At 38.4% G+C, this 21,397-nt stretch overlaps 1 protein-coding gene across 28 annotated transcripts in view; it reads left to right on the forward strand.

The window, feature by feature from the left end:
- LOC103481688 (ankyrin-3-like) overlaps positions 1-21,397 on the forward strand; it is a 136,534-nt gene that overhangs the window by 66,749 nt on the left and 48,388 nt on the right. For 18 of the 28 annotated variants that reach the window (XM_008437344.2, XM_008437342.2, XM_008437337.2 and 15 more), the window contains exons 5-25: positions 589-687; positions 3,566-3,751; positions 4,639-4,662; positions 6,077-6,175; positions 7,038-7,136; positions 7,506-7,604; positions 7,719-7,916; positions 8,552-8,650; positions 10,039-10,137; positions 10,480-10,578; positions 11,828-12,025; positions 12,777-12,875; positions 13,052-13,150; positions 13,765-13,962; positions 14,267-14,365; positions 15,682-15,780; positions 15,860-15,958; positions 16,080-16,175; positions 16,753-16,825; positions 17,193-17,252; positions 20,416-20,451. In XM_008437344.2, the coding sequence (XP_008435566.1) occupies positions 589-687; positions 3,566-3,751; positions 4,639-4,662; positions 6,077-6,175; positions 7,038-7,136; positions 7,506-7,604; positions 7,719-7,916; positions 8,552-8,650; positions 10,039-10,137; positions 10,480-10,578; positions 11,828-12,025; positions 12,777-12,875; positions 13,052-13,150; positions 13,765-13,962; positions 14,267-14,365; positions 15,682-15,780; positions 15,860-15,958; positions 16,080-16,175; positions 16,753-16,825; positions 17,193-17,252; positions 20,416-20,451 (2,257 nt within the window). The remainder of the gene's footprint in view (positions 1-588; positions 688-3,565; positions 3,752-4,638; positions 4,663-6,076; positions 6,176-7,037; positions 7,137-7,505; positions 7,605-7,718; positions 7,917-8,551; positions 8,651-10,038; positions 10,138-10,479; positions 10,579-11,827; positions 12,026-12,776; positions 12,876-13,051; positions 13,151-13,764; positions 13,963-14,266; positions 14,366-15,681; positions 15,781-15,859; positions 15,959-16,079; positions 16,176-16,752; positions 16,826-17,192; positions 17,253-20,415; positions 20,452-21,397) is intronic. The other 10 variants (XM_008437347.2, XM_008437349.2, XM_017310768.1 and 7 more) reach the window with 5 other exon arrangements.

A 21,397-nucleotide genomic window follows, 5' to 3' on the forward strand; every position in this document is an offset into this window, starting at 1 on the left:
GCCACGACCAGCCCTTTGAGGACATTCGGGATCTTGATGTCACCTGAAAAGAAAATGCTTGTATAATGACAGTAGAGAAGATCCACCCGCATTTAGCAGTTCATACAAAACTTATCCGCTGGCTGAGTTTGAGCAACAATTTACTGTAACTGAGTTACAAAACTGAGAAGATTGGAAAGAGACAAAAAAAAAAAAACTAACTAAAAAAACAATATCACAGAATCAAAGACAGTAATACTTAAAACTTCAATCAGAAAAAAAAAAAAAGAAATGGCTGACTACAAAACAGCGACACTTTCTATGAGAAAAACAAAACAATTGTCAGGTCGAATCTTGGATATAAACGGCTTCAAAAAGTACAGAAGTTCTGAAGCATGAGCACCTTTTGCTTGAAGGAAAACAAAGACTCTTCAAAGTTACACTAATAGACCTAAACACATGGATTGTTTTGCATTTTGTACTCTTTCTAATATTCAGGTGCGTTAATGTTACGGGGCTGTGAGTCAAACGTGCTTAGATTGAGAATCTGGTTTGTATCTGATGCTATGGTTTCTGTAAAACAGGATTATTTTGTGCTTTCGTTCCCAGAATGGCTTTACTCCACTGTACATGGCAGCGCAGGAGAATCACATGGAAGTGGTGCAGTTCTTACTCGACAACGGCTCCAGTCAGAGCATCGCTACAGAAGTAAGAAGAAAAAACACACACACACAAGTGCAGGAAATAAAAGTACTTATAAAACATGTTTGCATGCACCCTCGCAACTCTTCACCCATCAACTACATGTTGCCCCATCACCGAATTAACTCGCCTGGAATTAAACTCGAACATTATTGCAAAAAAAGTGTCTCTGGCAAACGGTTGCCATTAACCAGTGGGTCATTTAGGAGATGTTGGAAATTATGATTCAGAATAAGGGTTTTGGGGAGATTAATCAGTAAAAAGGAGAAATAATGAGCGCAGTGTGACGATGACATTTGATAAGAGTGACCTTGGCTTGCTTAAGCTGCCTGTACGGGGAGAAATCAGTGACGTTGTGTGGCTGACGTGAGCAAGCAGAGCGCTGTGAGTGAGCCATCTGCAGCCTGACAAAAAGCTGGCATCTTTGCATGACTATGACAAACACACTGTCCTATTGGGATACAGATGATGTTTACTAGCGACTGGTAGCCACCAGCAAGCATTAGGTCTGATTATTATCACTTATTATTTATCTATCTTTACTATTTATTTATTTTCAAAAAAATGTATGTAAACATATACACATAAGAAATAAAGGTAACACTTTATTTGAAGGGATGTGCATAAGACTGACATTACACTGTTATAAACATGACATAACACCTGTTATGAACATAAAGAAGTCTTTATGAATGTTTATGACAGTTGTCATAAAGTGTCATTTAGTAAATAATGACACYTTTAATGCAAAGTTGCTCTAAAAGTTGCATTAAAAGTCCATTAAAAGTGCCAACTTTGCATGATTTTGTAAATTATGATAATTTAATGCAAAGTTGGCATTTTTAATGGACTTTAATATGTCCTTTTGTTTCTGGGGTCATATTTGGCAGAAGAACAAATATTTATCATGCTCCAGTGCTTACTTCTAATCCATCTGTTAATTTATTTTGTCCTTTTCATCGGATTGCTGTAAAAAGTCTGAATCTTTTTCTTTTCTTTTTTTTTTTACAAAAACAATGTTGAGGAAGATCTACCCTTCTGCTGTCTGGACACATTTTAAACTATCCTTTTTTGGAAATCCAATGTCGTATTTTCAGTGCTTTATCCTTGACATTTCCACAAACCACTCCATCACACCTCGTCCCATGTTTCCCTCCTTTTCCCTCCTTCATTTGTCTCAATCGTTTCCTTTTTAGTCGGCATCTGTCTCATCCTCAGTCTGTCTTCCACCACGTCCCACCATTCCCCTCCCCTGACCTTCTTCTCCAGCCTCCTCCAGTGGGACACACAGTGAATAATTCATGCAACCAAACATATCTATGTTGATGCCTCCATGAGGCATCTCAGTGTGTTTAATAATTCAGTTTCAAATATTTCAGGGGAGCATGAGAAATTATATTCTTTTTATTAGTTTTTTCTATAGATGTAATATTTAGTTTACATTTCTGTTCCGAGTTAAGGGCCTCATTTACACGRGAAAACATCTCGTCTATGGTTAAATCTAATCGGTACTGTTCCAGCGAAACAAAGTAATGCTGAGTCACTGCAATCTTCAAAGAAGATAAAGATCGACTTCCTTTTCATGTTTTGTTTCCACATCTTTTATTGTCTGTCAGGGTATTTTTAGGGTATTAAATAGGCTACAGGAATCTATAATAAGGCAGATTAAACACGAGATGCTTCCTGCAGTGCGTCTCACCACTTTTGAAATCCTCAAAAAAGGCTAAATTTATGCGTTTGAATATATTTGTGCTCCCTCGGGTGTGGCTGTGTGCGCCACTTTGGAGCCGTGTCTGTGGATCAGGCCGTGGATGTGTGTGTACACGCTGACGTGTGTTTGTCTGTGCAGATGCTCGCCTCTGTTCAGTTTTGTGTGCAGGATGTCTTTGATGTTTGGGTGTGTAATGATGCTGAGTCGGTGCTGTCCTGAGGGTCTGCGCCCTGCGTAAATATACATTTATTTGTCGCACAAGCAGAAACTTGGGAGGAGAAATCTTTTATTTTCACCAGTGACCCATAGGAGAATCGCTGCATTTCAGTTTGTGTGTTTGTAGGTTCGTCTCCGCTCCTCATTTGAAGTCCATTAGCAGATGTATTCCCTTTCGATTTTGTCCTACAGCGAGATGCCAAACTGATATTTAAGCACTTATCTGTAGGACTGAATTGCCTAACATGCTAAGTGGTTATTAGATTGCTTTGTGCTTTCAGACAAATTTCATCTGCATGATTTCAGATTAACATCCCTGCTAACCTTTACTACAAGCGTCTGCATCTGTTGGGCATAAACATCCGACCAAGACGGTTTTGCAAAAGCAAAAAGCCACAGTAGCCTTTCTGAAGATGTCAGTTGTTTCTTTAGCAACCCGCTCGTGTCAGAGTTCAGATCTACCTTTCGACTTGCACAATTGTTTTATTGTTTGCCAGTTGGTGAGAGCTATATAACTCCATATCAAACTGATTAACTGATTGTTAATTTAAGGTGAACTAAAATGCTACTAAGGCTCAAGGTGTCACTTTCCAGCTGTTCACCAGTGGCTGTCCATGCCTTAAGGACCAGGGTTGGGAAACACTGCTGTACATCGTTCTTAGGTGTCACTAGCAGTTACTATAATGTAAAAAAATGCTAAGTTAGTGTAAACTAAATGCTAAATTGTTAGTTGTTGCTAACTTAATAAGCCAACAAGCTAGATAGTTATTGGATAGCTACTAAATATACCATCAGCAGCATGCACAATTGATGCTAATGCTTTGATATTCATATAAGCTATCTGATTGAGTGAGAACTAAAAAAAAAAAAAAAGCATTCTTTAATATGTTTTCAACAATTTCCACCTTTCAACAGAAGTCACTGATGTCTTCTTGAATCGTTTCTGCTGACTTACAGGATGGTTTTACTCCACTGGCGGTGGCGCTGCAGCAGGGCCACGACCAGGTGGTTTCCCTCCTTCTGGAAAACGACACCAAGGGGAAGGTCCGACTCCCAGCGCTGCACATCGCTGCCCGGAAAGACGACACCAAGGCCGCCGCCCTCCTCCTGCAGAGCGACCACAACGCAGACATTGAGTCAAAGGTACGGTCTCTTAGCCCTGAGAAGCAACAAAAGCTCCTCCTGTGCTATTTCAGTGTCAGCAAGCGGGTTTGGGAATTCATGATACGTTTCCTTTTTGAAAAACCTTTACTTCTGAACCTTCGTTCCCATCAGCCCATTGTATTTGCAAACGAGGATCTGCAAGATTTAAGAGCAATAAAACATTCTTTTAAATTTAGAAACGCAGTCAATTTACCGAATGAGTCAGTATCTGAAAACTTCCACATTTTGTTCGCAAGTAATCCTTGATTTGATTCTTAGTTTTCAAAAGACCTACTTTCTTTTAGTAGTGTTGGACACGTGAGGTAATTTCTTTTTACTTTTATTTGGTGTTATTTTTATTTGTTTTGTTTTTTTTTGTTAATCTCATTTGTAGGAAACAAGATTTAAACTTACAATTCCCCCATTGCAACTTGAATCCCCGTGCAAATGAATGGAGACTGTGGTTTAGTGAATAAATAAAAATCACAGGCTTATTAAGCAAAGATTGCAGGCCGGTATTTAAAATATTAACAATCTKAAGAAATGCTAACAAACATATAAAGTGGTAGAAGTCTTTACTGCTTAAGTTATATAAACATGTCTAGTGCACACAATGATGAAACATACAGCAGACAACACAAGGCAGAGTTTCAGTTCATCTTCCTTTTGTGTGTGCTGCTGTGACTCCCGTTTATTTCTTTTCGTTATTTACAACCGCATCGCCCCATATCCATCTGAGAGCTTGGTGCAACCATGTCGGCGTTGCTGTTGTACTTGTTGTGGTGCACTAACCACCCCATTCTCTCTTCCTGTGCAACCTTTCCCCCCTTGATTTGTTCCTGTTTTCTTACCCCTCCGTTCCCTGCCTCTTCCTCCCTCCCTTCTAGATGATGGTGAATAGAACAACAGAGGTACATCTTCTTTTCTTCTTCTTCCTCTTTCTCCTCTTTTCATTTCTCATTYACGCTCTCCACCGCAAAGCCTTCCGTCTGCTAGCATGAATGCTAAATGCTGGCATGAACGCTTTTGCGCCTCACCTCTGTGCCTGGTCTCTTAAAGCCCGCGTCACATTTAGATGTTGCTTTGTACGTATGCAGTGACAGTTTCGTTTTGTTATTTTAGATGTTATTAGGTATTCCAGTAGAGTTCCGAAGCTGCGCAAATGACAGCGTGTTTTGTCACAAATCACAGTGACAAAAAGCATATTTGACCATAAATTACAGAACATTTTAGGCTTGAGATGAGAGTTGTTGGGGGTTAGGATTAAAGGTCAGACAACTGTTTCAGCACTTATCAGCAATCAGAAGATGTGTACAAAAAGGAAAGCAGGGAGGCATTCTTATCAAAAACAGGTCAGGTTTAAGTTTGGTGTGATTTGCTGAGTGTGCAATCATCAGATTGCCATCTCTATTTGTTACACGGTATCATTTTAAAATTCAACTTTTTCTTAATTGAACTCGTCGTGTCAATACAACAACTTGAATTTGTCGTAAGTATTGATTTTGATAATGTGTTGTAATTTCTTTCAATCAGTCGTAATCATACTGAAAATCATCATGTCACATGTTTGGTCTGGTTCTTTGAAAGGTTTCAACATAAAACATTAATTTGCATTGAGGAGTTTTAATTCAAGCCGGGGTTTAGTTCAAACATTTTGGTTTTCTGAATAGAGAGAATCTTTTATTCAAAGCAGGGTTCTAGTAACTAGATTTGGGTGAAAGTGCACGATTACTTGCATGTACTATTTATTTATTTTCTGTCAGATTAAAGCATGTCATCAGCAAACAGAAACTAATTTTAAATTAAAAAAAAATTGACAGCAAAGCTGATCTACTTTGCTTAGATTTCAGTTAACAGTAGCGTTAGATGTATTAGTTTGTATAGATTAAGCTTAGAATTTCTTAAAAAGATGAAACTCTTATTTAACAAAAAAGAAAAAGAAAAAAGTAACTAATTGCTCAACATTTATGAAAACTCCACTCTTGCAATCCTTAGTTAAATGAGTCATATCTGGTCCTGTGGTGCTGGTTTGCCTTCAATTACGTTGATGTTTTCAATGGCCAAAGAGAGCAATTTTACCATAAAAGTAGAATTTTGCTCTGGTTTGATAGCATGTTTGACCTCTGCTCTCTGATGGGCTTTTTTTTTTTTGTTTTGTTGTTTTTTTTCATCTGCATTTGACCAGCCAGTGCTAGAATATACTGTCTCATTGTGCTTTGCTTTTGGCTTGTCTCCTAACAAGTTTTGCTTAGTTCTCACTGCCTTTTAAAATCTTTTTTTTTTTTTTTTTTTTTTTGCACCTCTTTTATGTCTCATCCTTCTCAGAGCGGGTTCACTCCACTCCACATTGCGTCTCACTACGGCAACATCAATGTGGCAACACTGCTGCTCAACAGAGGGGCAGCTGTGGACTTCAAGGCAAGGGTAAGTGGCAAGGTGCAACAAATGCTCCATCAACAACTCCACTGTTTGATTCCGCAGCTGCTTTGTCACTCAGTGGGGGGGGGGGGACACACAGATACATCAGATACTTGCATCGCTTTTCATTTTGTACCAGAGGGTGAGGGGTGAATGCTAGTGGTTTCCACTGCGAAGGTAGCCATTTTCTCCCTTCTATGTTCAATAGAACAATGCCTTTCAACAGTGTTCAGATTTTCAAATATTGGGAAGATTTTAAAATCGTAATAAAATACATGAAGGCTTGTGGCTGTAATGTAACTAAATGTGAAAACTTCAAAGGGTACGAATACATTTGCATTGTCCCGTAACATGCTCTGATCACTAGTGGGAAAACAAAAAACAAAAAAAAAAGTAGATTTTTGTTATACAATGCTTTAAGCTCCTTTAGTTTAAAGCAGGACTTTATGACCAAAGCATAGTGTTATGTATCTAGAGCTACTTTTAAAACCATAAATAAAGCAGACTCAACATGTAAGTGTGTTCATAATCAGTCTCAAATATTCATGCTTTCTCCTCTTTGCTTAACATCATCTGCAAGCTTAGATGGTTTTTTTTATTTCTTTAATTTAAATCAACTGTATATTTACTTGATTCTGTCAAATTATTGGGAAAAAACAAGTTAAAAGGATGTGTTAAAATATTCTCCTCTAGAGGGCGGTGTTTAGTCATTTAGCTTCAATGCTGTCCGAGGGAGAGTTGTGCTCTCTAACAAAACAAATAAATGGCTTTTACAAGTAAAAAGGTAACCAATATACTCACTTAATTCTGTCTTGTCTTGGGACTGAATGACTGAGTGCCTTATTCTCAGCCTTATATTTTTTTCCAGAATGACATAACACCTCTGCATGTAGCATCCAAACGGGGAAACACAAACATGGTGCGACTGCTGCTGGAGAGGGGGGCCAGAATTGATGCAAGGACCAAGGTACCGGCACACACACATGCACACAAACACACACATGGTGATATTTCAACAATGCTGGTGTTCTGGGAGGTTAACAAATACGTCAACAAATCTGAAGAATTTGCAGACAGTAGCCATTTTTACACTTTCCCTCCACTTTCTCCCATGCATCAGTATCTCTGTCATCTAAGCATTACTATAGTAATGCTCAATCTCTGTCTTTTCTCATAATGAAACCTGCTTTATCATAACTTGTGCTATACCCTAGAGCTAAATGAATGGTCAGTGGAATAATTTTAGCAATTAGTATTGCTGTTCTGTTGTTGAAAAAGGCTTTTGATGGTGTTAGTAAGTAGAAAAAGCTGATCCTGCTGGTTGTTGCTTTTACAGGATGGCTTGACTCCTCTACATTGCGGAGCCAGAAGTGGCCATGAGCAGGTGGTGGAGATGCTGCTGAACAGAGGAGCTCCACTAATGTCAAAGACCAAGGTGCACCATCATTTTTTTGTCCTACCCTGACACCATGACTTACTCCAATTCATTCTAACATTATCAGTTTGCTGCTGCATTAGAGTGAGACCTCTCCTCTTCTTCTTTCTCCAGAACGGTTTGTCTCCTCTTCACATGGCGACACAGGGCGACCACCTGAACTGTGTCCAGCTGCTGCTGCACCACGAGGTGCCTGTGGACGACGTAACCAACGACTACCTGACAGCTCTGCACGTGGCCGCGCACTGCGGTCACTACAAGGTGGCGAAGGTCATTTTGGACAAGAAGGCCAATCCCAACGCTAAAGCACTGGTGAGGAGAAATTATTGAATCAAAGATGGGGTGGGGGGGGAGACTTTTCAGTTACATAACAGACGAGAAAACACAAAAATTTAATTTTGTTATACAAACATTTAAAGGAAATAATTAAATTTGGGAGATCGGGCAGAGAACAGGACAAAGAGCGTGATGGAAAATATATCGCCAACCTCTGTTCTGACGTAAGAACCAGGATCTGGGCTCTATAATGGGAAAAGTCTGGGTGTGGTTAAAGCACAGGGACTTTATGACTGGAGAGAATGAGGAGGGAAAAAAGAAACGGGTTGGAAAATGAAGTCATTCGGCTGAGCCAGAAACCTCAAAGAAACGGAGGAAGGAAAGGAGAGACTGTACAAGTTGGAGAGAAAAAAGTGAGCTGTAGGGAAAAGGATCTATTTTGGTGCAGGGTAGGCTTGATTATTTCAACATATTCCTCAGGTTCAGAGGCAGAAGTAGGGAAAAAGAAGTTAAAGGAAAGAAAAATTTTTCCCTTTGTTTAAGCTTTCTATCTGGTGTTCAAGATTTATCCTCCTCCAAATCTGAAGAATCTTGAAGGAGAAACACAAAGACTCTGGACGATTTTTTAATACTTTTTGAACGCATATCTTTTCCCTTTTATAATGTCTTAGAATGGTTTTACTCCCCTCCACATCGCCTGTAAGAAAAACAGACTGAAAGTGATGGAGCTCCTTCTGAAGCACGGGGCGTCTATACAGGCAGTCACAGAGGTAAGAGAGTGTGGGTGCGGAATATTTGCRCGATTAAAGAAACAATTAGTCGTTTTTTCTTGAAGGAACAGCTTTTGTATTTCTGTACTCTTTGTGCTTAGTAACGGCAATGCCTGTATTGAGTTATAAAAGCCAACCTTACAAAGGCTTTTGTTGCACAAAGCGATCATCTCACATCTTTTCAAAGTGACTGAGGCGGCTTTGGTTGGTCAAAATGTAACTATTTGGAGTTTAAAACATTGACGAACATTTAAGATTTTCATAAATCTATGACATGTTCATGTAGCTCGAAAAAATAAAACAAAAAGGGAAAGACATAAAGCAATGCACTATACTCTATTATTTGCGCATATTTTGCGTACACATTGTGCTCTGTTCGGGGTGAGTAGTCGTCTTGCAATCTAGAAACTTGGGGCTCAACAACTTCCTCTTGTCTCCACATGTCTCCAAGTTGGCTGCCAATCTGTGTGTCGGAGTAGATTTTTCTTGTTCATAGCCTTAGGTTTTATTGCCCCTGTCTCTTTAAGGATAGACCTAAGTGGATCAGATTGCTTTAATTAGTCAAAACTAAACATCTTCATTCATTTTTATGTAGTTAAAACATGATGCAAATCATTCACTTACTAATGAGAATGAAGAACAACAGAGGGACATTTATTGTGCTATGCATTTTGCTCTCATTTGTTGCACATGTTTTGGGCAGACACTGTCTACATTTATTTCTGTATATAGAATAGTTATAGGAGCTTACCATACTGAGGTTTGCAACCCAATCTTAACTCCTTGTTTCTAAATTTTAATGCTCATAGGTAAAAACTCCCGTAATCAGCCTATTTATCTGTTCAAAGCAGAAATCACCTTTGTAACAAGGACTGTTTTCATTGGTCAAACTTGTAACATGATAAAGCATGTTGAACCAACGACCGTGCGAACCAATCATGCTGTAGGCGGATAGTTCATGTAAAAGAATACTCTAATTTATTGCCTTTTGTACCGTCATTGTGTACAAAGAAACTTGTTTTTGCTAGTGTCATGAAAACTCTTAATGGCCCAGAAAATAACTTGTTTCCAGATATCCAATCAGTTGATCACTACATTTGTTTTCTTAGAATTTAGAGATAATAAGAAGGATGTTTATTAGACAATAATTTTCCACTTGTTCCCCCTCCTCAGTTTTAGAATTCAGCTAATTTTATTCCTTTTTAACCTTGCACTAACTTACCAGTGAGCTTAAATGTTTCAGAAATTATGAATTCATATTATATATGGACCAGCCAAAAGGGTTTTCAAAAGATTTTCAAAAGGGATTTTCATAAGGCTTTTTCAAAAGAAACATAGGGCAAATGTCATTTCTGTCCTTTTTCTTTTCTGTATTCCTCTGTCTACAGTCTGGTCTGACGCCGATCCACGTCGCAGCGTTTATGGGACATGAAAACATCGTCCATCAGCTGATCAACCACGGGGCTTCGCCTAACACAAACAACGTGGTGAGTTCAGAACGTTCTCGATTGTGTCTTTCCCCCTAAGGTTTATTGGCTCCAAAAGAATGTTAAAAGGATGATGAGATATATAAAAGAAGATAAACTATGCATTTTGTATGTTTTTTTTTTTTAAGTTTAACTCATCAATGTCAACTAGTCTTGTTCTGTTTGTTGCAAGGTTAACAGAAAAAGAAAATAAAGCCGCGTCATCATACTGCATAGAAAGCAAAGGTGGCCTTGCGTTCCTCTGCTCTTTTGAATTCTTCTTCTCCGTGGGTTTTTTTAACTGAATAAAAGTGACTCTTATTGTGCATGCCTTTTTATCTTTTGGATGTTTGTGTGTTTCAGAGAGGGGAAACGGCGCTCCACATGGCAGCGAGGGCCGGGCAGTCTGATGTGGTCCGATATCTGATTCAGAACGGAGCACAAGTTGATGCCAAGGCTAAAGTAGGCTGTCACTCCTAGTGACTTCATTTATCTTATTTACTCGTTTATGTTTTACACATGTTTTTACTATTTTAATAACACAGCCAATGGGACACATTAAGTGATTAATTGGGATTTTTAAAAAAAATTTAATCTAATCGTATTTACTGGAGAACTCCAACTCCAGACTTACAAGGAATTCATGAACTCTTTAATAGCATCTGATGACGAGGTGGTTTTACAATTGACTTTCTAATTAGTGTGTTGCTATGTTTTTCTTCTCTTTTCCTCCTTTAAAATTACCACCAGTTTTCGGTAGATTCTGTGAAACGCAAGTGGCTCTCTTCTCAGAAAATGCAGAGCTATTTGCTCTGCTCTTTAATTTACCTAAATGTACATAAATACAGGCCTATTCTGTCCTAAATGGAACAACAATAACTTAATTAAAAGTGAGCAAAGTATTTCAACGCAGAAAGACTTTAGTTACTTGGTGGAGCTATTGTAGAAGCAGATCTGCTTTTCCAGCTGTTTTCAGAATTAGAAGCACTTGCACAGCACTGCACACATTTACCTCCTGCAAAGATCTTTAAGACGTACTGAAGTGGCGTAAACTGCTTTTATTGGCTAGATGAGAATGTTTTTCAGGCATTTTAGACATTATCCAAAACGGTCGCACACTCATGTAAACAGTTTACAGAAGGGGAAATCCACAAAGCCGTCCAGGTCGTTTAATTTCTGTACTGCATTTACATAGCAGGCCGCACAATTGCAAAACCACGAAGTCAAGCGAACGCAAGAAGTTGCATTGTTTTTAAGTCAGGTTGTAGTTCTCTTTACTGGAGTGACACACTAATGATGACCAAAGTAAACAAAAGGTGAAATGGTTTCATGAACTCTAGAAATGTATTGTAATAAATGATCTCATAGCCATATCTCATGCTGCAATGACAAAAGGCTTCCTTTACAGCGATCACATCCTGTTATTGACACATGAAGCAAATGGAAACATGGTGCTTGCTTTGTACACACTCTCAACTCAAACAGGACCGTAAAGAATAAGATAAAACCATACCAAGACATATCTGGATGCTCCGATAAACAAATAGACAATTCTTGACTTGAATGTCATTCAACTCTGTCTGCTCGGGTAGAGATTGTTTGGTCATGAACCAATCAGTTCAGCTGTTAACGCCATAATGAAGAAACAATAAAGTGACGTGGTGGCTTTTTCGCATTAATACATTTCTATTTCTCTCTGCTTTTGCTGCAGGACGACCAAACTCCACTGCACATCTCAAGTCGTCTGGGTAAGCCAGACATTGTGCAGCAGCTTCTGACAAAAGGAGCATGTCCGGACGCCACGACCAACTCCGGGTACACACCTCTTCACCTAGCTGCCAGGGAGGGACACAGAGATGTGGCTACAGCTCTACTCGATCAAGGAGCTAATCTGAGCATTACCACAAAGGTAAGACTTGTTCTGCAGATGTTTGCCGATCAACACTGCAACCGATGTAGCTTTGCCACTTTGCTTTCGGGCTGGATAAAAATAGGTTTCACATCACTGCTGCAGTGGACACGACAGGGATGTTTATGCAATATTTGGAGCTACTGCAGTCAGATTGACAGGGAACAGCAATTACTGCGCAGATTTGGACCAAACAGACTAAAATCACATGTTGCCAGACCAGCTGCATGTTCTGCATGTTCAAAGTTTTCTCAACAGTTAACTGCAGTGTTGCACTTTACGGTTTGTTATTTTAGAAGCACAAGGATGGAAACCCCCTAAGTATAATGTTTCAAGTTATAGTTAGCACAAGTTGTTGCTTTTTTTCATCTTTTTTTGTGTGTGTGTTTTGTTTTTTTTTTTTTTACAAATGAGATCATTCTCCAAATCATGAGCGGTTGTTAGGGGGGGAGGGGAGCAGTCTTCTACAAAAACTCTTCTTCAAATGTTCATATTATACATTTAACAAGAGGCCAGTTTCATTCACACACCAACATCCCACAGAAAAAATTCAAGGTCTAAACTGAAGTTGCATCGTTACCTTATAGCTCAAGAATGAGGCGAATGACACAATTGGTTTCTCCACCTAAAACATTTGTGCTTTTTTAATTTTTAACACTCCAATATTCAACCATTCTCTAACTTTAATCCTGAAAATGACTTATACATACATGCATCAGTATTCCCTTGTGTTCTCTCGTGTTTTCTCCAGAAGGGCTTCACTCCATTACATGTTGCTGCCAAGTATGGAAAGATAGAGGTGGCCAACCTGCTGCTGCAGAAGAACGCTCCAGTTGATGCTGCTGGGAAGGTAACAACATGTTTGAATTTGAAATTTCAGGGCTACAAATACTTTTTCAAAGACACTGTGTTTAAAAATCAAACACTTTTGGAGTATTTCCCCATCTGTGAGCTTTGATCATGCTTAACTCTACTATTTGTCACAACCTAACCTTTGCTCATGTTTTCGTGTGTGTGTGTGCTCAGAGTGGACTAACTCCACTGCATGTGGCAGCGCACTATGATAACCAGAAGGTGGCACTGCTCTTGCTCAAGCAGGGAGCTTCGCCGCACGCCGCTGCAAAGGTAAGAAACGACGGGGAGGGGTTTGTTTTAAAATCGAATGTTCCTGAAAGCATCTCCGGTGCTCCGTGTGCCAAAGCGAGCTGACCTAGTTACAGCCGCGCAGTCATTCTGCTCCGCACGGCCTCAATTCGATATCCGTTCCACTCCGGCAGGATCAGTTCAGAAAGAGCTGCCCCAGAAATCAACCAGGCTCCACACCCTAACAGAATGAAGTATTGACTAATCCATTGTTTAGGAAATGGTTTTAGTTGATGTTTGTAACCAACCTCCAGTGCGGTGAACACCCTCTTCCTTTGGCGCATCAACATTTTACATCCTGTCATGATATTTGTTTATCATATAAACTCAGTTAAATTTACTTTTAGGTCAAATCACGTTTTTGGTTTCAACTCTACAATTAAAAAAATAAATAAATAAAAATTGGACATAACGAGTGTTCAAATCACACACACTTTTGTTAATACTATTTTTTCCCCTTCATGTTTTCATATGGTACACACTTATTCAATATAAATGCCATTCTTTACAGATGCATCACGGAGTATTGTTTTGTAGCAATTCATTTATCGACTAGTTTATTTGCTCCGTTTGTTTTTCTTTGTTTCTGTTGTCAGAACGGTTATACCCCGCTGCACATCGCAGCCAAGAAGAACCAGATGGAGATCGCCACCACCTTGCTGGAGTACGGCGCCTCCACCAGCACGGTGACACGGCAGGGGATCACTCCTCTGCACCTCGCCGCGCAAGAAGGCAACGTGGATATCGTGAGCCTGCTGCTGGCCCGAGATGCTCCTGTTGGAACCAGCAACAAGGTGACGCTAACACGCAAGTCTAAAAACGTGATGTTTTTTTCTCCCTGTCTCACAGCAAATGCAGGAGTCGTATTTACAGTGAGGGAACGTGTGTGGAGTGTAAACATGTATTCATGACACTGGGATGTTATTACACTTGGAGAAATAACAGTCTTTACCTGAAACTCTGTTATTTCCTCTGACATTTGTTTTTGATACCCCCTGAGTGCTCATCATCCTGAGGTCCTAACCTGCCATCATGTTTCTAACCAGCTGTATTTCCCTCTGACTCTAACTGTGTAATTGTCTGGGTTTGTCTCCTCAGTCGGGGCTGACTCCACTCCACCTGGCTGCCCAGGAGGATAAAGTCAATGTTGCCGAGGTTTTAGTCAACCACGGAGCCACTATAGACCCCGAGACCAAGGTAATAAGAGAGTCGTGTTCACCCTGAGCTCGCCATTTCCACTGTTAAACATAGTAGGGTTTGCTTCATGCTGTGGTACATTTCGTTAAGGGGACATGAAAGTTTCTCAGAGTCAATGGGGAAATAAATGATGCAAAAATACAAAACAGAACTGTTGAAGACCCTTTTAGAGGCTGCAAAAGATTTGTGGTTCACCTTCCAGCAGACCTTTTCTGTCGAGTTTGTAGTTTATAGGGGTATGAACAGTTTTGCAAGACACTGAGAACATGGTAGTCTGCAACAAGTAAAATGGACAAGTTAGGAAACGTTGCCAAGAGGCATGACTTCATTTTACATAAAAGACTGGTGTGTGTGTTTTTTCCCCCTTGTAAGTAAAACAAACCTAAGTTCTCAAAAGAAACTTTTATAGGTTAGGTCTGTAGCCCTGAGCCACCAGACTAACATTGTCTGTCAGCTTCTTGTCATATTTGTTTTTTCCTCTGAATTGCATAAAACTCTGCGGATAAATTATTGAATCGTCCCGTATTTCTTAATGTTTTCATTTCAGGTATCCCGATTGTACTGCATTCTTTTATTCCAAACTTTGTAAAGTTCTTCCATTGTTTTGTGCTACTGTGTCTGCTTTTTTCACCCTTTTTCAGTCCATTTTCTGAGCTTGGCTTGTTTATTACGCTACTTAACTCTGATCTCCAAGTCATTTGAGCATAAAATGTTCCAGAACTAACTGACAGACTGCAAAGAAAAGCTATTTTGATTTATCTTTATTCAAGTTGTCACCAACAGTCCGTTTGAGAAACACAATGTTCCTATTTCTTTAGCTGAATGATTTCCAAACATAAAAAAGACAGACAACTGTTTCAGTCATAACGAGGTAATTCCCCCCAAAAATATTCTTGAACTCACAATTTCTATAACGTGTGTTAGCTAGATTCTTACCCGTGTTTGAAAGACACATATTGTTTATTTGCCTTGTAGATGTTTTATATTTTGACACCTTCTCTTCTTTTTATTGTGTTTTCTTGTATATAGTGAGAGGGAGAAGAACTGGACTGAACTTTGTTAGATAGCAACAACAATAAGAAAAAAACCCCCAACAAAATAAAACAAGTCAACTTTAAAATCTTACAATGCAGTCTAGCTTTTTAAAGGAAAAGTGCAAAGAACCTAAGGGTGATTTGAAAGTTTTGCACTAAGGTGCCTTTTCAGACTTGGGTTTCTGTCCTGCAAAGATGCGATCAGATGTTTCTATTTACTGATAAATCTGTAAATGTCAAGAGTGAAAACAAATACGTGTGATCTCGTGTTTTTGTCGTCAGTTGGGATACACCCCTCTTCATGTCGCCTGTCACTATGGCAACGTGAAGATGGTCAACTTCCTGCTGAAGAATCAGGCGAAGGTCAACGCTAAGACCAAGGTAAACGCTGTGAAAAACACGTTGGTGCTCGTGTTTATATTCCGTGTGTTTTGTCTGAACTCCACTCCTGCCTCTGCAGAACGGATACACACCTCTGCATCAGGCTGCCCAGCAGGGACACACACACATCATCAACTTACTGCTGCACCATGGAGCTTCACCCAATGAACTCACTGCCGTAAGAAAGCACAGAGAACTTAGACTCTCTCACTGTTTCTCACTCTAGATTAAATCCAGTTCTTGACCAGAATGGTTACTTATTATTATTGTCTGATTTTATTTATGTATGAATTTTCTAGAATGGGAACAGCGCTCTGTCCATCGCCAGGAGGCTTGGCTACATTTCTGTAGTTGACACACTCAAAGTGGTCACAGAGGAGACTCTAACCACTCAGGTTTGTATCCGCTGCTAAATTTTCATCTCGCTATATTTCAGTGCCCTTAACTGAAATCATTGTTTTTTTTGTTCTATTATTGTGATCGAAATAGATAGTCTGCAGAAAAATAAAATACAATTCTAAAACAATCCCATACCACAGTGAGCCTTTTTAAATCAAACCAGTGTGTCTGACTGCACTGACCGAGGTGCTATAAAAAAGCCAATAACAAGAAACAAGAAAGCCAAGAAACATGAGAGTTTCAGGTCTTTAACACTGGTCGTGGATTTACTTTGGCAAAACCACACTTGATGACATATAAGCACGCACAATGATGCTGTCACCACCACTTGAGATTGTGGATATGGTATTCTTTAGGTGATGTGTGGGGTGTGGGATTGATTTTTTTTTTTTTTTAGATTTGTAGGTGTTGTGTTGTGTACATATGTATTTATTTATAAAAGATGCTTCCAGTAAAGTGAAGTCTTCTTCATCCAGTGTGAAGAATGAGTCCCTTACTCCACAACCCCTTTATAAAAGCAGCCTTTCCTGATTTTAAAAGACATATAAGGCATTTGTTTTCTCTCTCCAACAGACTGTGATAGAGAAGCACAAGATGAACGTCCCAGAGACCATGAACGAGGTGCTGGACATGTCCGATGATGACGGTAAGGTTTCATATAATCCATTTTGAAAAAGCATTTCTTCCCACAACTCTCAGACGGCTAATGGTTAAAAAAACACATTCAGATTTTGTTTCTGGGCTTAAAGGATGACGAGCCGGTACTAATAAATTCATTCTTGTTTTCTTTTTAGTCATTTATGATTTCTGTTACAACCATTGATTATTTATGATTTGTAGTTCCAAACTGATTTATCCACCCATTCAGAATGACCCATAATCACATTTTGTTTTTGAATGTGATGATTTCGTTATCTATATAATTTCTCCACATTATTTTTGCAACTCTTTGTTTGTTGATTTTATTCTTTTTTGTTATGATTTTTCTACCTCTCTCCTCCATCTGAACACAGTCTGTAAAGCCAATGTCCCAGAAATGATCACAGACGACTATTTTTCTGATGTGGAAGAAGGTATTTTTTATCTCTATACATTTTTCTTTCAATTCTTCTTGCATGTCTGTGCTTTAAAGTCTCTTATCCTTCAACTGAACCTTTGCTGTCTGGCAGCTTTTTTATTTTTTTTTTGGCTAATACAGGTGCATCTCAATAAATTACAATATTAGGGGGAAACTCATGTGTTACATTTATTTATTACAAACACAGAAACATTTCAAGTGTTTACATTTTTGATACTGTATTTTGATTAAATCTGTTTCAACACAAGGAATTCAATAGTTGTAACCAATATCTTGTGTACGTCTGTGTCATAATTGTGTCGGCCATGACATGTGCATAAACTAGTATTTTTGCATAAATCTCCATTCTATTAGTCTATGTAATATTGCACTTTTCAGGGAAAGCTAATTTTTTTTATTTTTCTCTGCAAACCAGAACCATCAAAATGATCACAAATAAACACTTAAATAAAAGATTTGTGTGGCATAAATCTGCATAATATTTAGATTTTGCTGTGCGAATAAGCGACTGAAGTAACTTTGTTAATCGTAACGTATTTAGATGCACCTTTGGGAATCTCCTTGTTGGTGCTAAAATCGAATTTTCTTTCTGTTTTCGCTTATATTTAATAAAATCAATGTGAAACACCTGGTGGCTTTATAGCAGGCTGTTAGTAACACAGAGGACAGTGATTCGTTTTAATCTTTGCCCTTTGTAATTTGCAGGCACAGCAGTGGTTTACCCTTTAATTGTGGGATCAGTTTAAACACCTTAAGGATTCATAGGTCAGAGTTAAATGGTCTAGCTAGCAAGGAAAAATCAAACATTTTCCTCCTAAAATGATTCACGTACCAGACCGAATGTGAGTGAAAAAGCAACTGAACTCCAGGGAAAAAATTTTGATCAAGATCAAAAATTAATCGAGATAACTTTTTACAAACTACAGGATAGAAGAAACAAGCAAAACTTTGCACTTTTATGGTTTTGTTTTTATCCCTTTTGGGTGGGTGGGTTTACAATGAGTTGGTGGCATAGTGCTTAACAACAAATCTGAACTGCAACACTTCTGCACAGTCTTTTTTTTCTTTCTTTTTTTCTTTTTTTTTGCACATTAAAATGTAGGGAGAATTCTTTTCTGCTGGTTGCTATGCCAACAATGGTTATTGAGGAGCGTGTAACAGATTTCTTTTCAGGCTTGTGTGTTGTCGAGACAGACACTTGATCCTTTGTCTTTCTGTGCCTCTCAGTGATGCTTGCATCGTAGCCAAAGCTAACACTGGAACAGCTGCTGCAGTGTTGCTGTACATGTCGTGCCTTCCCCTGTGATCCGCACTGTGGCTCAGAAGCAGATGAACTTAGCCATTGGTACCACAGAACAGTCAGGAAAGGTCTTTCAGTCAATAGTTGGTTTTGTCCTCACTCGGCTCACTTGCCCTGTGGGTGTTTTCTTTTTTTAATTAAATGGGCTATATTTATTTTTAGGAAGTCACACGGGCTCTATACTTGTTCTGTTTATTGCTTCTTAATGTCAGAAATCTCGAATGTTCAAACTTTATCCAGTCTTGGAGAGATATGAAAAGACAATTTTAATTGTTGTTTTGTTTTTTTTTTCTCAATGTCTGACATTAAATTAGAGCAACATTTTTTTCCTCTGTTAGAATTGTTAATATTAGAATATTAGAGGAATAATGAGAGAATATTAGAGGAATAATGAGAGAGTTCATTTTGCCAAAATTGTATGTTTAAGCTACACCTCAAACTGCTTCCTTGCGGGACACCATGCGGAAATGTTTACATAAATCTGGTAAGGTAACAGATAGAGAATCTTGGGTCTATGCAGCTCAGATTCATGCCTGCATGGGAACAATTTTCAGACGCCTGAAAGTGGCCACATTTATTTGTTCAAACATTTATATGCAAGTGTCGGCAGTCCAGGAATTATACTGTTGAATAGATTCAAGCTTAAAGGCAATCCTACCAAATACTAAAAACATTTCAGTGAACTTTTAAAACGGCCTAAGGTAAAAATAAATAAATATAAAAATCTCATTTAGCACATAGTCGTAATTTTGCTTATCCTAACTGGCCTAAAGCAGGAAAAATGTAGGTTTCATCTATTGACGGTGAAAGAAAAAGCCCTCTGTGCCTTGCAGTTTAATTTGATTTTAACTGTAGACAATCACCTGTTGTTGTATTTAGATGTCACAGAGAGTTGGATAATACAAAGACATGGACACATTTGTTGACTCCCTTGATAAATATCTGCTTATCAAGTGGTGTAAAAGGAGGTGAGGGGTAAGAAACAACAGTTTTTAACAAAATTACAAATAAAACATCGGTAGATGTCTCTACTATTCACATTTTGTACCTGCCTCCTTACGTGAAGATGACATGCTCTCTTCAGCTCAGCCAAAAAAAAGTTTTCTGTAAGATTTTCACTGGATGCCACTCAAACCACAGCTCTGTTAAAAGGGTGGTTCAAGATGGACAAGTTGCTGTTGTCCATTATGGATATCTTTCATTCCCATTACTTATGTTTTTTGGCACCGTGTGTAGAGAATAATAAATGTGGGTCAGCATCCAGCCTGCTGGCCGCTGGCTGAAAGAAATGAATATCTGTGTCATGTCATATTTAAACCCGAGGGAAATAGGAAGTCATGGATTAGTAATTAGATGTTCCTGGAGGGTGGTCAATTAAAAAAAAACAAAAGTAAAAATTTAAAAAGTTCATTCTACTGGTGATTTTTTTTTTTTATGAAAAACAAAAGAGAAAACCTGTCGTTTTCCTAAACTGAATAAATTATTTTAAAATATGTCAGGTTTTCAGTGCAATTTTTAATCTATTTATTACAGCGTAGAAAAGCCTATTTTAAGTGACTGAATGACTTTTATGTCATCGGTATGCATGTCCATCACTTGATTAATAACAATTTTTCTTACTGCATTAAGAGAAGATTTTAAAGGCTATTTGCTCTTTTCTAACAGCGATAGCAGCACATTTCTACACATCTACATTTAAATATCTAAATTCAGGTCTTAGAATCCTATCATACAGACCGCAGTGCCAAGCTCGTCAAGCGACATTCATGTATTAAAAAGTAAAAAACTTGAAGGTATAGAAGGTTTGAATGTAGCACACATAATAAAGCAAAAATGGCTCTGCTTGTGTTTTGAACAGAGATGGATATTGGAAATATCAACATCACCTATACTTGTAAGTCAATAAAAAAAGAAAAGGTTGACCTCACTGTAACTAACTCCAGTAACCAGTTTGCAGTGTTGCAGCTGAACTGTTGCAGCTAAACTCTGCGTGTAGTTTCACTGCTTCTTTTATTTTTTCCATGCAGAGCTCTGTGCATGTTTCTTCCTCATGCAGGAATGTGTGTTCAAGTTGTTGTTGTCCATCTTGAACCTCTGATCTAAAAATAAATGGAGTGCAACTCTAGCCATATTCACATGCTTACATACCAGCAGCGGCAGTGATTACCTTATCCAATGACACACACACACACACACCCACGCACACGCACGCACACACACACACACACACACACACACACACACACACACACATGCAAACTATCCTTGAACTAACTCAGAACAGACAACAGAATCTGCTTAGGGTTTTGTTTATTTTCTAAAGTTGGTTTAATTCATATAATTAATTTTTGTTTGATATAAAATCCAAGTTAAAAGTTAATGTAATAAAAAAACGTCTTCTATATCTAATTCCATTACTCTACTGTATTTGATATCTGTATTTGTGTGGCTATGGACCTTCTTCTTTTTTTTTTGCCATTTATAATAAGCATTTTTCTTTAAAAGAGAGCACTGCTATTGATTTGTCAAATGGTAACAGATCAATATAACATGTTCTGTGACTGAAATCTTTACTGGCTGATTCTATATCTTTTCATTATAAAGATGACTAAGGAGACTAGCTGTTATTGTTCATTCAACAGTACTTTAGTGTGACATTAATTTTTGATTATTTGTCACAAGTAATAGCAAAACGCGCCAGAAAGCACACCTAAATAAGTCTGGCACACATTTACTTTTAGCCACATGAGTTAACACTGTAAAACCATTCTGTTGCAACTTTATCTACAAGTCTTTTGGGGTATACCAGCATTGCACAGCTACAGTTTCCCTTTATATAT

Source organism: Poecilia reticulata, linkage group LG19 (genome assembly GCF_000633615.1).
Source record: "Poecilia reticulata strain Guanapo linkage group LG19, Guppy_female_1.0+MT, whole genome shotgun sequence".
NCBI lineage: Eukaryota > Metazoa > Chordata > Actinopteri > Cyprinodontiformes > Poeciliidae > Poecilia > Poecilia reticulata.